General features: G+C 39.3%; 2 protein-coding genes across 6 annotated transcripts in view; both read right to left on the minus strand.

Moving 5' to 3' along the window:
* The window catches only part of LOC137040614 (arf-GAP with coiled-coil, ANK repeat and PH domain-containing protein 2), a 90,913-nt gene extending 85,721 nt beyond the window's left edge, over positions 1-5,192 (minus strand). For 3 of the 5 annotated variants that reach the window (XM_067416392.1, XM_067416390.1, XM_067416391.1), the window contains exon 1: positions 4,831-5,191. In XM_067416392.1, the coding sequence (XP_067272493.1) occupies positions 4,831-4,883 (53 nt within the window). In that variant the 5' untranslated portion in view covers positions 4,884-5,191. Of the gene's footprint in view, positions 1-4,830 lie in introns of all 5 variants that reach the window. The other 2 variants (XM_067416389.1, XM_067416387.1) reach the window with 1 other exon arrangement.
* A 2,131-nt stretch (positions 5,193-7,323) lies between these two features.
* ppp1r2 (protein phosphatase 1, regulatory (inhibitor) subunit 2) overlaps positions 7,324-16,613 on the minus strand; it is a 49,395-nt gene continuing 40,105 nt past the window's right edge. Inside the window, exons 5-6 of the mRNA XM_067416397.1 lie at positions 13,626-13,796; positions 7,324-9,274 (exon numbers count right to left, since the gene is read on the minus strand). Of these exons, the coding sequence (XP_067272498.1) occupies positions 9,255-9,274; positions 13,626-13,796 (191 nt within the window). The 3' untranslated portion in view covers positions 7,324-9,254. The remainder of the gene's footprint in view (positions 9,275-13,625; positions 13,797-16,613) is intronic.

Below are 16,613 nucleotides of genomic sequence, written 5' to 3' on the forward strand. Positions count from 1 at the left end.
TAAGGTAAACAATACTTTTTCATCATTGACGCGAGGAAAACTATCCTAGACGTCGTTCTAGTGTTATGCACAGCACACCATGATATAATGAGCCAAGCAACAATAAAACTTCCAATATACACAAATAGGCTGAATTAATATTTCCTGTCGAGAAGAAAGCAGGCAACGTCGGCGTTCTTTTTAAAATCGTTGCTCCTCATGAGCTTTTTCCATCTTGGAAAGGCCACTCCAATATTTACTTTTGTCTTGTTGATTTGCCCGTTGCGTTGCCGTCTTAATTCTCTTTTCCGCTTCCTTGGCGACTCTGATACATATCCCGCAATGTTACTAGGTCCCCGACCCGGGTCGAATTCGGTAATCAATTCCGGGACGTGGTTGCTTTCACACAGAAGGCGACCCGGCAATGCTCCGGGAATATTGCGGGTCCGACGTGCAGTGTGAAAGGGGCTTAAGAGTGATCCTCCATCATCATATAGCAGCCTCAAGCAATCCTCCTCTTCACATTCGACACGGTGCCATCGAGTGTAAAAACGCGAAAAGCGAAGCTTGAATTTACGGGTATGTCCCTCTTTGGCTAATGTACTTTCAAGATGGAGGAGCAACATGGCGACCGCCATCCGAACCCTCAACACGTATGTGTTTTCAATGGTATATTATAAAATTACGAGAATGCATTATTACTTGAAAGAAGTAAATATACATTAATGAGCACATATATTTTTGAAAGAACTAAGTGATTTTAGCTAAGAATAAACTAAAAAAGTTACACAGTGTAGCTTTAAGCGCAAGTCTTGAAAGAGAACTCAATATTTGCGCGCTGTGAGACGAGTGCGCGCTTTCGGATGATGCACAGAGACAGATCAGCGCGCGCTCTCATTCGCGTCTTCTGGCGAATATACACGGCCCACGGGTGATATTAGCGCTGTTGTAATGTATCACCGAGGAGCCAGCACGTGTATCCATCTACAGAAACATACATAAAGCATTATTTTCAAGTTACAACCCATATTATTGATGCGTCATCATGCTCAGCTCACCCCAGAATATACATTATATCCGAGTCCTGATCGGGATGTAACGTCCGATTCCGATCGAGTCTGAAATCACGTGACCGGGCCCGATTTCCGATCATGTGATCGGATCGGGACATCCCTAAAAATAACTGCATATTTAACAGTTTTAATGAAAGATTAATCCTTATTAAACTTACAAAAGCCAGGAAGAAGCTCGTTGTAGTCCAAACCGGCCGTTTTTGTAAGCAATAAACTGCCGTAACTTTAAAAGACGATATAAGCCTTCTAACACTGAACCATACTGTGTGACAGTACACGAGTTATAAGGGCTATTTCTCATGGGCTCTCTGTCAAGTTTAGACCTTGACAGCTCCAGTCCCCATCCGCTTTCATTAGATGGGCCAAAACATTCCGCTAAGCATATCGTTTTGTTTCTGGCAAAAGAAAAACAACTGGTTTTGAGAGACTTGATATTTAGGGGTGGGAATCTTAAGGCACTTAATGATCCGATTCCCAAAACGATGCTTTTTTGGTAACTAAATATCCTGCTGTGCAAATACATTAATTTTACATTTTAACCTAAATTGGAGTTCCTATGCTTTTTATTTATAGTTAGAATATCTGTTTGACAGTATTGCCATATTACAAATGATTATATTATTTTTTTATGATTATATTTAACTACAATATTTGTATTTTATTAACAAAGTTATATTCAGGATTAACAAGCTCTGAATGAAACATGGTAAGCCATACAATGGCAAAGAACAATCATTAAGAATAAACAGTTCTCATTTTACAATTAAATGTGACTATTTTTCAATTTCTTTAGAACATTTTAACAAAAAGTCTTTAAACCAAAAAAAGTTTCCTTTCAAGTCAAGTTAAATGGTATTTATAAAGCACATTTAAAAGCAACAGAGTTACGCCAGGTAAGCAGGTCGCAGTTTGTCCATTTTATCTTCAAATTCACCCTTCGCCGCGAGTTTGATTGACAGGTGATCTGACCAATCACATCGCCGAATCTGCCGGAGTGTCCGTCAAAGCAGTCAGGAGAGATTAACGTCGGTGGACTTGAAAACGGTGTGTAGTGACGTCTTTCCGTGGTTGAAACAACATTTCTTTTAGTGTTCATTCATGTTTATTTTTTGCTTATCAATAAACTAGAAGAAAGAGAGGATCGCTTCACGAGCAGCTTTAGCTGAGGCGCTAGTGATCACGACACATTAAAGAGCCACACAAAACACTATTTGTGGTTTACATTTCTTTAAAAAAGACAACATTTTAAAGTTTAGACCTTGTTTCATATGGAAAGTAACTTGCTCTGTCCTGTCTGTCGGCGTGTTGTCAGGATCGTTTTTGCTCCGCGATGTATTTTCTCTACGTGAGAACGTGTGTATGTGGCGTGAGAAGCCCATGGCGTGTCGGACACATAAAACGTAAAAAAAAAAAAATATGGACGACTCGACATTATCCGTTTCCGCTCGCCAGATTTGAAGCTTTCAGACATCTTGGGACCGAGTCTGCGCAGTAGCGATTTCGGGACCGGAGTTGCGCAATAGAGCGCAGGAAGTACAGTCGCGATATCAAAAGCCCGCCCACACTCTCGCAGATGCAGAACAATTAATTATGTTGGTGTGAAATAAACAGTTATGGAAATTAAAGCTAAAGCTCCAATCTGCCCCCAAAAATCCCGAAAAAACTTCACTCAGAGAAGAATCAGTCGATCTCAGCTGTCAATCATGACGTCACACCCCCCGTTTTTAAAGCATCAGATAACTAACTAAAACTAAACTTCAACTAAAAACGAACACTTGAAATGAAATCATCATGATCATAACTGCCTTCAGTGACACACTAACTTTGCGGAAAAAATATTGGAAGTGTAATTTTATTGTTTAGTTTGCCTCGCGTCCATTAGAAAACACAGAGGGACCACTGTATAGGTTGCCCCCCGGTGACCTATACTGGGACCGGTCACCGGGGGGCGATCGAGGCGCGAAAGCTTCAGTATCTGAGCGGGAGACTGCAGGCTTGGTCGGACATAGCAACAGTAACTAAAGGGGCGGGGCCTTGCGAATGGTCAGCATACGATACGGTCATCTATCAACATGTTTTTCTGATTGGCCAGTGACCGCGCGCTTACAGTTTGAATTGAACACAGAATCGATTCAGAATTTTTGAGAATCGATTCTGAATCAATAGATAAAGAATCGCGACGCATCAACCTTTTTCCCACCCCTATTGATAATTATAGATTATTTATTTATTTTTATTCATAAACATTTCATTTTTTTGTGTGTTTGTGTTTTGGTTGGTTGAACTGTCCCTTTAAATGTCTTGCTCAAAGAGCCAATGCTGATGTTTTTCATTACGTAATTATTAAAATGGTAATGATGGTAAATCAGCCGTTGGCAGCATAATATATCACGACATATGTTGCATTTTATAGTTTTAAATCTAAAAGTTCAACAACTCCAAACAAAGCAAAATACATGCTAAAATGATCCAGTCCCCATCCACTTTCATTAAACTTTCTGCTAATCATATTTTTGTTTCCCACAAAAGGAAATGAAAAAAAACAGGGTTTGAGAAACCTGAAAGTAAGTAAGTAAGTAAGTAAGCTTTATTTCTATAGCACTTTTCACAGACAAAAGGTCACAAAGTGCTTTACAAAATTAAAATATACACATAAAAGATATACACATACACATAACATACAAATATGATACATAAATACACACAAACATACAAAACCATAATTGCTAATTAAATGCTTGTCTAAAAAGATGCGTCTTAAGGTGTTTTTTAAAAGCTTCCACAGAGTCCAAAGCTCTCAAGGCTAATGGAAGAGAGTTCCAGAGCCTTGGAGCCACTACACAGAAGGCTCGGTCACCTCTCGTTTTAAAACGTGTTCTAGGAACAGTTAAAAGTTCTTAGCCTGAAGACCTCAAAGAGCGACCAGAATTGTATACATGCAGTATATCCTGGATATAAGAGGGAGCTTGATCATGCAAGGCTCTGTAAGTAATGGTTAAAATTTTAAACTGTACTCTAAAACTAATTGGAAGCCAATGTAGAGCCTTAAGTAAAGGTGTAATATGTGTTCGCCTGTTGGTATTATTCAAAAGTCTTGCAGCTGCATTCTGTGCCACTTGCAATTTGTCCATGGAGGATTTGTTTAAACAAGTGTACAATACATTACAAAAATCGAGACGAGAGGAAATAAAAGCATGAATAAGCATCTCCATCTCATTTTTCGAAACCACAGATCTAATCTTAGCGATGTTCCTGAGATGGAAAAAACAGGAACGAACCACAGATTTAACATGACTGCTAAAACACATAGATTTATCAAAAATGACACCCAAATTTCGCACAACATTACAGTCCGAGGATGATAAAGCCCCAATTGCCTGCCTAAACCTAGGAATAATGTTGTCTGGTGCAAAAATCAGCACCTCAGTTTTGAGTGAATTATTAAGGATTTATTATTTATTCATTTTTATTTGTATGCATTTTTTAATTTATTTTGATTGAACTGTCCCTTTAAAGGTCTTGCTCAAAGCCAGTGCTGATGCTTTTCATTATGGTAATGTTTAAGTTGACTGTCAACTCAAATATTATAAGACATGTATGATTAAATCAGCCGTTGACAGCATAATATATCACAGGATATGTTTATATTGCATTGTATAGTTTAAATCTAAAGTTCAACAAGGCACAGAACTAAAAAAAAAAAAAAAAAAGAGAGAGAGAGAATAATAATAATAATAATAATAAAATACACGAGTATTAATGTAAAGGTATTTCTCACCTGAATCTGGGCGAATCCTTGAGACACTCCTCAAAATCCACAGTGATCTTCATGTTGATTTGATCCGGTTAAGAAACAGATTAAGAGCTAACAGGCTAACATTAGCTCCAGTGAAATGAATAACAGCTCAAACTTCTGCTCGATTCACTCCAGGGTCCCGAAGGAGCTCCACATATGAGCGATGCCGTCGGATGAGCTCTTGTCAGCGGGACATGAAGCGTAGGAAAGGGTGATTAGAAGGCGTAGTTGCTCCAGAATTAGCGAGAGGACCGAGCTGATGAGTGTAAATGAAGAGCAAAGGCCGGCGGTGTGTCAAAACACAAGTGCGCTGCCGATATAGATTGCACGAGTTTCGTCCCGAGGAAAAGAAACGGAACAAATTGAATAGAATGACGGTTTGTATGTAACGAAAGTTATTAAATGGGCGGGGCTTCTTTTTAGCCAATCAGAAGACGCTTTGCCTTGTCAATCATTGTGAGCTCTGACATCGGATTGGCTGGGGTTGCTTCGTAGGACAAAAATAATGCGTGGAAAACGGATTAAATCGTTTAATTATAACAAATAATAATACTAATAATAATTATTATTTTCATTATTATTATTATCCACGTTTCGCAGGGAAATTCAGTGCAAGTAAAAGTCTTTTTGTCTTTTGTCTTTTTTCTTCTTCTGATAATTTAGCATCCAGCGATGTTACGTGATACTTGATATTGTTCCCAGCGCTAGAATTAGCGGATATGTTTTTCCTTTAAAGATTGTGGGTCTATCTATCTTTAATCCTTGAATGTAATATATTTACATAAGTGTATTTTGTAGTGCACACATGCGGCTCGATGGCAGAGCCGGTAGTTTGAGCCGTCGAGCGCCGTCTGGTGGAAGACAGACTTTGTGTCTCGGGGAAAAAAACGTTTGCCGACCGGGAGATTTGAGACACGGCCAGAAACAGGCCAGCGAATCCAATCCTCTTCTCCCTCCTTCCGAAAGTCCCATCTGACACAATCCAACACATTATACACACTTTCGCAGCAGCAGCAGCTTCAGATTAGCTCGATATAATGCACTTGAGAAATTCGCCAACACTGACTTCGCTCGGGGAACTATCACAGCTCTCCGGGATCCAAGTTTGAGGAAAAGGTTCACACCCTCTTTTATTAAGAAAAAGAAAGAAGACAAACTTGCCTTTCAGATCTTTAGAGGAATTTATATGAATCGCAAATGCTTTATTTGTAGTTTTGATGTGTAAAGCTTCCCTTATTTCCAGTGATTTTTACTGTATATTGATCTAGTTTGTCTTGCTTATATTTATTTATTGTAAATTACGGCCATCTAGTGGTCTATCTCTAATATACAACACTTACATTTGAGCCGAGTCATGTGCAACTCTGAGGACTATCTTAAATATATAAAAAAATCACAATAGTAACTATATAATTTCTGCCAAACTAGTTACTCCAATATTTTTGTTCTGCTTTAAAATCAATGTTATGGGGGCTTAAAGGTCCGTTCACACCAGGGTCAGTATAAAGATAAAGATAACGACATTAAAATCGTTCTCAATATTAAAGAATAGCAGAGTTCAGTTCACACAACAGAGAAATCGCTGAATTTTTTTCCAGCTGATGAACGATAAAAACATTTACAGCCAATCAGAATCCACCCTGCTGAACTCGAGCATTTAAAGCACACAGATATCATCCGTTGGTGTGGATGCTAATATACTTATCTTTATAGTTATCTTTTCAATCTATAGAACAGGCCATTAAGGCCTGTTCACGCCATATACAACGAAATGCGTATAGCGGATTTAGGCCACGCCCACATCGTCTCAGTGTGCCTACGTGTGCAGTAAACATTATTAAACATAGTTAACAACATTTCCTGTCGCTGATCAAGTTCTCCTTCTGTGGGTGCATTTCTCAGTGTAATTATTATGTCGTGCTCAATTACCTGTGCCCTCTTGTGTGTCCTAAAACACTCGTTTTTTTAAGTCAACAGCTTATAAAAACGTATGTTTTTTTTCTGTTTTATCTTTTATTTTTTTATAAATGACAAGGACGCCGCTTCAATATTAAAGAAAAGAGTTCACACCACACCACAGCTATATGACGATAAAGGCACAGCTCAGAACTTTTTTTTTTCCAGCTGAAGGACAATAAAAACATTTACAGCCAATCAGAATCCATCCTGTAGTAGCTCGAGCATTTAAAGCCACATGCCCGCTAATATAGTTATGTGTGAACAGGACTTAATTCTGTGAGAATAGTGAAGTTCATGACAAAGAGAGGAGCCATATTGCTTTTTCCAGCTGATGAATGATAAAACATTAACAGTCAATCAGAAGCGCAAGCATTTAAAGCGGCAGGAGACATTATTAATGCGGACGCCAATATATTTATCGTTAGTTATTATTTCCACTACAGTAATTGTGCTTATTTAAAGGGACAGGTTACCATATTTTTTTAAAACTTGTAACTTAAAAACAATTTCAAAGAGCAAATTCATACCAACATTTTAATGATGACAAATATGCACATTTTCATTTGAAGAACATGCACATCCATTTAAGAAAAGAAACAGAAAAACAAATCTCGAGGAATAAAATGGACACAGAAATGGGCAAATTACACAAAATACAAACCGAGAAAGTTCATGATCAGAGCCAAAGCACTTGTGCTTGAGAATGAACACATTTAGGATTAAACTCAATCTGACTTGAAATGCGTGTGCTGATGATGGGACACTGCAGGACAAAGCCATCTGTGTTCATTAAACCAGGCGCCCAATGTGCTTTAATGTTCAGTCAGAGAGACGGCTGGACCTGTCCCGTCTGTTCTGACAGCTTCAGTCCAGGAGAACATCTGAACTCAATCTATCATCCACAATGATGAGGAGACGGCTCAAACACAGAGGAGTCTGCTGGTTTTCTGTTGACAATAAATACAGTAGCCAGGAAATGCTCTCAGATGCATTCAGGCAGATATACGGTCGCATTCAAGCACGGTTTCCAAAAAGCAACGCTGCGGCAGCGACAACGACGTCTGGGTGAATTTCGTAAAACCTGTCAAGAACATTTTTAGCTCTGTACTTCGTCACCAAATCAAAAATAAAATTAAAAAACTTAAAAAAAAAAAAAAAATAGGGGAAAAAAATTTATTATTTGGTTATTTCATAAAAATTAAGTAAATGTTTAAAACGTTTAATTATTACGGTAATGCATCTTTAAATTCATATTTAACATTTTATTCCTAACTCTCATATTACAGGTTTGCATTTTGGTAATGAGACAGTTTTTTTAATGTAAATAAAACAAAAATGTACATCACGGTAATAAGTCAGAAAAATATTAAGTCAAGACTATGTTTTGCATTACAGTATTGATTCCAAATTACTTTTTTTGCATTAAAGTAATGAGTCAGAATATGTTTTGTTCCATATATATATATATATATATATAACACAATGCGTCTGAATATTTATTGAATTACAGTAATAACTCATTGTAATGCACACAATAATGACACATTACCGTAATATTTTCTCCTTTCGATTTTTGGAGCCAAATATGACAAGTTATTGCAAGGTTTTCCAACATTCACCCATTTAGCATTTTGTTTTTAATACAACACGCATATACTGTGTGCGAGTATGACTATAAAATGACAAAATACACCAGTATATCCACCATTTTAAAGGTCTAATTGCTTGGGTCAAAATAATTTCATTTTTTATTTGGTACTGCACTATAACTATATCCTTCATTCACAAAAATAACAGAAATAACCCCATTATAAAGGTCGCTTCTTAAAAAAAGGCAACCAAAACAAAGAAAGCTCAATCGAGAAGCCAAGAGAAACCCCTTCAGAAGCGCTCGGCATCTGTTAAAGCGCTCGTCGTTTTTGGAAAAGCAATAGAGACGACCAAAGGGTTCAGTCTAATGATCAGTAGTTTTATAGCTAGGTACGTAATACTCACCTGTTAATTAAAACACAGGGGAAATACAATTAGTGCCAATGTAATTAAACATGGTTTTCTGAAGCCATGCATACAGTAGAGCTCGTGTGAGCAGTTTAATACGGGCTGTGTGTGCGTGTCAAAGCCCGAGACCACATCAGTCCCTTTACCAGTGCATGCTAATCCATCTGCGTGTTCAAATCGCACTAATACCAGTGTGCTGGGAAATCAGAGAATCAGTATGGTTCGTTAAATGGCAGCGCTTTCGAGGTCCAGACCGATGGTTTCATAACAGTCGTGTTTCTTAGCATGACGACGACAAACGTTTGGCAAATTGGGGATCTGGTTGATATGCGTGGCATTGTGGTGTTGGTGGAGTACAGGGGGTGGAGGGGACCCTGGAGCGAAGCCCAGCCGCGCCTGCCAGAGGGTCACGAGACAAGGCCGGAGGCGAAGGACACATCTGGACATCCTTATGAATCCAAGCAATCAGCTGTAATAAACCAGAAGGAGACGTTTGAGTTCATTTCACAAGGTCATCTCTTAAGAAAAATCAGTGCAACACACACACACACACACACACACACACACACACACACACACACACACACACACACACACACACACACACACACACACACACACACACACACACACACACACACACACACACACACACACACACACAGAAAACATTCTGCATTTTTACTTTCTTAAACCTATTCTGTATGATTTATAAGCCTTTTGAAAAGTGGGGACCGCTGGCTGGTCTACACACGCACGCGCACATGCACAAAATGTTGTGGTTGGTACGATTATTAAAAGAAGTCTCTAAAAATACAGTGAAATATTCCTCCAGTGTGAATCAGTTGTTCTCTGTGTGAATATACAGTAAAGTGTAATTTATTCCTGTGATCAAAGCTGAATTTATTTATTCATTCTTTATTTCTTCCTGAACTGTTTATGACTGTTTACATTAATACTCTTCCAGATGTGCACTGAGATTTTTTTTTGTGTGTGTATTTGACCAATAATAAGCTGGAAAAAGAAGCAAATGTTTGCACTTGTATGTCAGAAGTGGCTTTATAACAGTGTGTGTGTGTGTTTGCTTCAGATGTGAGCGCGACATCTGCGGGGATTAGTAGAATTATGTCCAATCCCGCGCGAAATTCAGACCGATCACACACTAACACTAACACACTGTCATGAGGAAAAGTCCAGCAGAACGCGCGTCCGCCGTGTTCAGAGGGTTAACCGGGCTGAGGGAGAATATGCAGAGCGTGCCAACTCGCTGATGGTCGGTCGGAGAGGAGAGGAGAGCGCAGCTGGGATCGATACTGTAGAAACTGAGCAGGCTATCGTATCTTTTCAGATATTTCAGTATCGATATTTTTGACAACACTAGTTGCACTGTGCCGACCCAGGCTTTTTAAAAGTGAAATAAATCTATACTTCAGAGAGCCCCGTGCCCCATGGCTGAAAGAACAAGCGGGCGCACGCGCACCGGATATCAGGTGGCCATGGAAACCAAAACCTGTGCGCTTGGAACCGAAGATCGGAACCGAAAACATTTTCTAAACGATTCCAATGGCATCGTTATTTTTAAAACGGTTCCAAGTTCGAACCGGTTCTCGATGCCCAACCCTACTGGTTGACCTCAAGGAAGTTGTTTTAGCTGTCTTGGAAATCTTTTAAAAGGACAAAGATATGCTTATCATATATATATACCGCTTTCTCCAGCGGACATTCAAACTGATATTTTATAATGGATATATATTATGGATAGCCTGACAAGCCAGACCCACATCAAGATGTTTGGTCTGGAAACTCACCATTGACGGCTCAATCCGAGGGGCGGGATAAACGGTTGTCTTTCAAACTCCCTCTGCATGCGATAGGATAGCGCTACACCAACCAGAGCAACGAAGGTGAAACAGAGCTCGCTGACAGATTAAACATTCGCCGTATCCGGTCGGCTAAACTCCGAACACATCTTCCCTTTTTAAGAATGACTTCAGTGCCGTTCTTTGTTCTTTTCTCAGAGAAAAGCTTAACTCCAAGTCTTCCAGAGTCGCGGTCAAAGCTGATTCGAAAGACCGCCGCCGTTCGCCAGTTTCTGTGTTTACTAGAAGCACGCAAACGCAACTCGGTCGTCGTCATTATGGCTCCGCCCACCGACTCTATACACGATGTGATTGGTCCGTCCAGATTTTGAGGAACACAGCTCAGAAGGGTATTGAGAGTGCCTAGACGACACTTGCGGGCAGATTAAATTTGCTGCCGCTAGGGTGCGTCTAGATTTCTAGGCTATATTATGGACATTGGTTTGAAGAATGAATGCTATATCAGATGCAGACGATACACTCGTTTAGTCCATTTCTCTCTCATAATACCATAATACTCTACATAATAAAATAATCTTCAGTAAAGCGACTCAACGTTATTCGCGTGGCATTCGCGTGGCAGTGATCAGATGTGAATCTGCAGCATGAAGGAAGTAGTTCTACACAAAAAAGGGTTTTTATAGACACTACGTTTTTGTTTCGGATTTATTTACACACTTCGCCGTTGAACTTTGGCATAAACACAATATCACACTCGTAGCCGTGCGACATAGCTCTATACATATATTTTCGATGATATAAATATATATTATATTAATTAGGGCTGCAACTAACGATTGTTTTGATAATCGATTAGTTTTTTTCCGATTTATTGGATAAAGGGTTATTTTTTATTTTATTGACAAAACACTATTCCACATCCTGTCCAGTGCTGTCCTTCAAACACACATGTCAGCTGAGTGCTATGAACACACACATAGTGAATATATCACCATTACAAAAATGAACCATGGTTTTGCAATGAACAAATAATAATATTAATATTAGTCATATTATTAATAAATAATAAATAAATAAATAACATGGCTATTGTAGTTATTCAATAGTAACCACAAATTAACCATTGTTTTTCTTCAAATCCATTGTTTAAATATATTTTGTGTGTGGTGATACAAAACTGTAATCAATACGGCAAAAGCATGGTTTTATTATAATATAATATTTAATATAACCATGGCTAATTTACGTAAGGGTGTATCTGTGCTGTAGCCTACATTATTTGCAAAAAAAAGTTACTAAGCATAAGTAAATCCCTACATCAAAATTATATTAAAGAAAAACAAACACAAATTCAGTGCTACTATGGAGGATGTTCTGCAGGAACACACACACACACACACACTCTCACTCTCTCTCTCTCTCTCTCTCTCGACACAGTAACTTTTACTGTCATTTCTTTATCTTGTAGAAACATCTTATATTTATATTCAATTTCACGCTATTATCCCTTTACAGTTACTACTGTCATGACATGCTGACTTTTAAACATACATTTAGCGTCCAACAGCAGATATTTCCGATAAATGATTGTTTTTCCGCTAAATATTAATGGTCTCTCTCTCTCGATTGCATTCTGTCTCCCGCCGCACCAGCGCACGTTCAGTAAAGTTTAACAGTCAGAACGCGTTTTAATGCAAAAATAAAATACTTGCGTGAATTAATAGCATTTACAGATGAAGATATAACTACTGTCCTCTATATAGATCAGTGGATAACCTGTAAAATGACCGTTTTGCACTGAGTACACACACACGTCAAGAGCGTGACATGGTGTGTTAAACGCTAATGCATTCGCTTGAAGCTTAAAATAAACAATCCTCATGTTTTGGCCGTTTGGATCACGTACCTTTCCTACATCAGCTCACTCTGTTTCCACTACAATATTGTCCATAAAAATGCTTTATTTAGTGCTGTAATTTGGCACGACTGGTGGAAGATTTGCATACAGAGAGCAGACCCGACTGATCGATTAATGGGACTCATTATCGATTATTATCGATTAGTTGTTGCAGCCCTAATATTAATTATATAAAAGGCTTAGCTATTGACCAATCAAGGAATCAAGAACTGGCACTGTGGTTTTAATATTATGGGTTCATTCACATCACCAACCCAAAAAAAACAAGCCATAGCAAATAAACTGAGGCTTGACTAATCAAGCTGCACTTAGCAGCAAACGTCCTGCTCTATATCCTGAAGCTTTGTGTCCTTAATGGATATTGGGAGAGCATCTGGAAACCCTTTTCTGGAGTCTCAGGAGACCTCTAGTGGTCAGCAGACTCTTCTTCTCACTCAACAACAGATGATGGCCATGTGAAAGTTTCTGTTTACTTACAGCTTTACAACACAATCCTAAACACATCACACTTACTCTTTGTCTGGACTATCCAAACTACATGTGTACTGATGTTTCGGCAGATCAGGATTAGGGCTGTGCGATATTGAAGAAAAGTGCGAAATGCAAAACCTTGTTAAATAATGCGATATAATATTGCTATTAGTGTATAAAATCAATTGAAATTATATTTAAAACAAATTTTTAAAGACTGAGAATGATACCATTTTTGTGTCTTTCTGGGAAAAGAAAGCGTCGCTACACCTTCTGAAAGTGACCAGCCGTGTTTTAGCATAAATTTCTCACAAATCTGACAACATAATTTTAACATAAAAGTTTTGGTGTGTGTGTCAGACAGCACAAGATTGTAAGGAGTTGTTTTTCACAAGTTATTGCATTTAATTTCTTGTTTTAACGTCAAGCAAGTCCCATAAGTAAGAGTCATGTGCCCAGTCTATTCTCTGCTATAAGTTTCAACCTAAAACGCACACTTTTCACAATGTTGCAGTAGCCTATTAAAATCATTCAGGTATTGCGTGCCGTTGTGATATGCATATTGCGATATGTACATTTGCACACTATATGTGGATGTCTTCTTCATTTACCATCTTGCGGCGGGTCGACGGTGATGTCCTCGGTCTCTGTGTCGTCCTTCATCTCTTCATCCTCATCTTCCTCCTCTTCCAGCTCATTGGCGATGAGTTGTCGGGCTAGTTTAATGTTCATACCTTCATTATAGTGCATCTTCCTCATCATCTGAAACTGCTTCTTTCTGGCTGAGGAGAGACAGAACACACAGCTCTAAATGGGAAGACACGACAGCAAATGTTTGCTCTTATTAAACAGAAAACAGAATAAGATGTTCTTATTCATGAGGCGCCACATCAGTACATCAAACTGAACACAGACCTGCTGTTTTGCTTCACATTAACATACATGCTTGAGATGCGTTATCAAAAATGCTTTCTGGGCTTTTTTGTGTGGCAATAACCATTAAATTAAAGGATTTACTTCAAAAGGAAAAATGTCCTGATAATTTACTCATCCAAGATGTTCATGTCTTTCTTTCTTCAGTCAAAAAGAAATGACTTTTTTTTAAGGAAAACATTCCAGGATTTTTCTCCTCATAATGGACTTCAATGGGAACCAACGATTAAAGGTCCAAATCAATGCAGTTTCTACATGATTCCAGCCGAGAAACATGAACTAGCCAAATCATCAGCCATTTTCTAGAAAAAATAAACATTTATATACTTTTTAACCTCCAATGTGCGACTTCTGTGTTGTGCTTCTTCACGATGTATGATGTCCACGGGTAATTTAGCTGGACCCGGTGTTTAAACAAACGTGCCGAGACTACATCAAACGGCCTTTACAAAAATAAAAGTAAAACAACAATGTCGGACAATTTAAGGTTGGAGGAGAAAAGTTAAAATTAGATATTTTCAACACTGGGTCGTTACTTCCACCTTGCCATCATACGTCGTGCACGGGCCTCAAATCTAGGCCCTAGCCCGGCCCTGGCCCGAGACGCTGAGGCCCTAGCCTGGCCCTGGCCCGAGACGCTGAGGCCCTAGCCCGGCCCTGGCCCGAGACGCTGAGGCCCTAGCCCGGCCCTGGCCCGAGACGCTGAGGCCCTAGCCCGGCCCTGGCCCGAGACGCTGAGGCCCTAGCCCGGCCCTGGCCCGAGACGCTGAGGCCCTAGCCCGGCCCTGGCCCGAGACGCTGAGGCCCTAGCCCGGCCCTGGCCCGAGACGCTGAGGCCCTAGCCCGGCCCTGGCCCGAGACGCCGAGGCCCTAGCCCGGCCCGTGTCCGACAGCTTATCACAATTCTCGGCCCGAATCCGACTGGAGCCCGTGTTTTTTTTTTTTTTTCTTTAACATTGTTGCAGCCATTAAAATAGTTCTGTTTTGTTTTTAATGTCAAAGTAGTTATATTTCATTTAGTTTCTTTATTAAGTTAATTTAGAAAAATGTTTAGAGCAATTTTTTTGTTTGTTAAATTAAAGTTTTATTTTTTTTAAGTGATGACCAAGCGGCCAGCGGCCGACAGTGAGTTAACCGCATATTTAATCGATTTAGTCTCTCAAATCAACTCTTGACTTGTCTTGCCTATAATAAAATCCATAGATATAAAACACTTCAAGCATCACAATGTTAGTTAATTTCGCCAACTATTAGCACCAGTAGCCTAAAAGGCATTTTTGACGAGCTGAGGCTGATTCTGCTCGCGGCTCTCGCAAACGGAGCTAAACAATCTAAAAACAAATAATAATAAAAAAAGAACATGCAGGTTGTCTTATAGCCTACCTTACACCTACGCAAAATGAATATAAATCCGATCTTCAATTCCCGTGGTATATGCTCATTTAACAGAGTTTACAGCAACAAAAGCATAAGATTAGATGCATTTTATTCAGCAGCTCATTTCAAATTCAAAGACCACATAAGAGAGAGAGAGCGACCTAAGCGCACTGGTAAGATCATTTAGTCTCATTCATTTTTATTGAAGATGAGTGTTGCAGCACCATCATATCTACATATCTATCTGACTACAACATAAAGCCCATAACACGCTTTCGCAAGTTTATTTTTTAACCATTTGCTGGGAGTAAAATGTATACATGTGGTTTAACAACCAGATAGGCTACATTTACATTTGTCCGCTTTCATCTGAAATGCTTTCATCCTTCTGAATTGGTTTGTTTAGTGATCGGAATTAAATAGGCTACGTCTCGAAAGAATCTCGGGACTACTCCTGGTAATTTCGCAATCAGATAAATACCTGGTCAGAGAAAACGAATGAACCAGTTGTGAAACGGCCATAACGCCGGGGACACACTGCAAGCGTGTCGTGAGCGTCTCGGCTGCGTGGCGTGTCCGTTTTTATTTCGGCTCCCATGTTAACCGGTTAGAGCTTGCATAGCCTACTGCCTACGTCGGTCCGAGCCGCACGGAAAATACGTGCATGCTTCAAATAGAAGATAGGCCTATTTTCACGCGACACGCGAGCGTGTTGGAAGCGTTTCCAGGCGAAATATAATAGGAAAAGATGTTTATATGCCATTTTGACATGAATACATATTAATAAAAATGACATTTTCATGTTTGAAAGTCTGTACATAAATGCAGATATAGGCCTAATTGTAATAATAAAAAACAACATAATTATCGATTTTGAAATATTAAACCAGTCAATACAGAACAAAATATTCTGTAGCCTTTTGCCGTCAATACCATGGATATGGTATGGGCCGGCTACTGCCGACGTTGTCTTTGCTGTATCAATAGGCAATATATTTATATTTAACATGAAGTATTGGGCTTCCCTGTACATTAATAGCAGCAGACGCACCGCGGATGACACGCAACAGAAACGCCACGCTCACAAGAAACGCGCGCTGCTGCTGCTGGCGCGGACTCTGAACCTATGCTCTGAACACTGTGCGAGCCATCTTGACAGTCGCGTTAGCTATTATGGTCTCGTGTTGTTTCCACCAGCGCAGAACTCATTGTTCCTTTTAATTAATAAAATAAATATAAAACGAAGGAGAAACCTAAAAAAGGCAAATGGTAAAAGGACTGCATTTATA

This window comes from Pseudorasbora parva, chromosome 14 (genome assembly GCF_024679245.1).
Source record: "Pseudorasbora parva isolate DD20220531a chromosome 14, ASM2467924v1, whole genome shotgun sequence".
In the NCBI taxonomy this organism is placed as follows: Eukaryota; Metazoa; Chordata; class Actinopteri; order Cypriniformes; family Gobionidae; genus Pseudorasbora; species Pseudorasbora parva.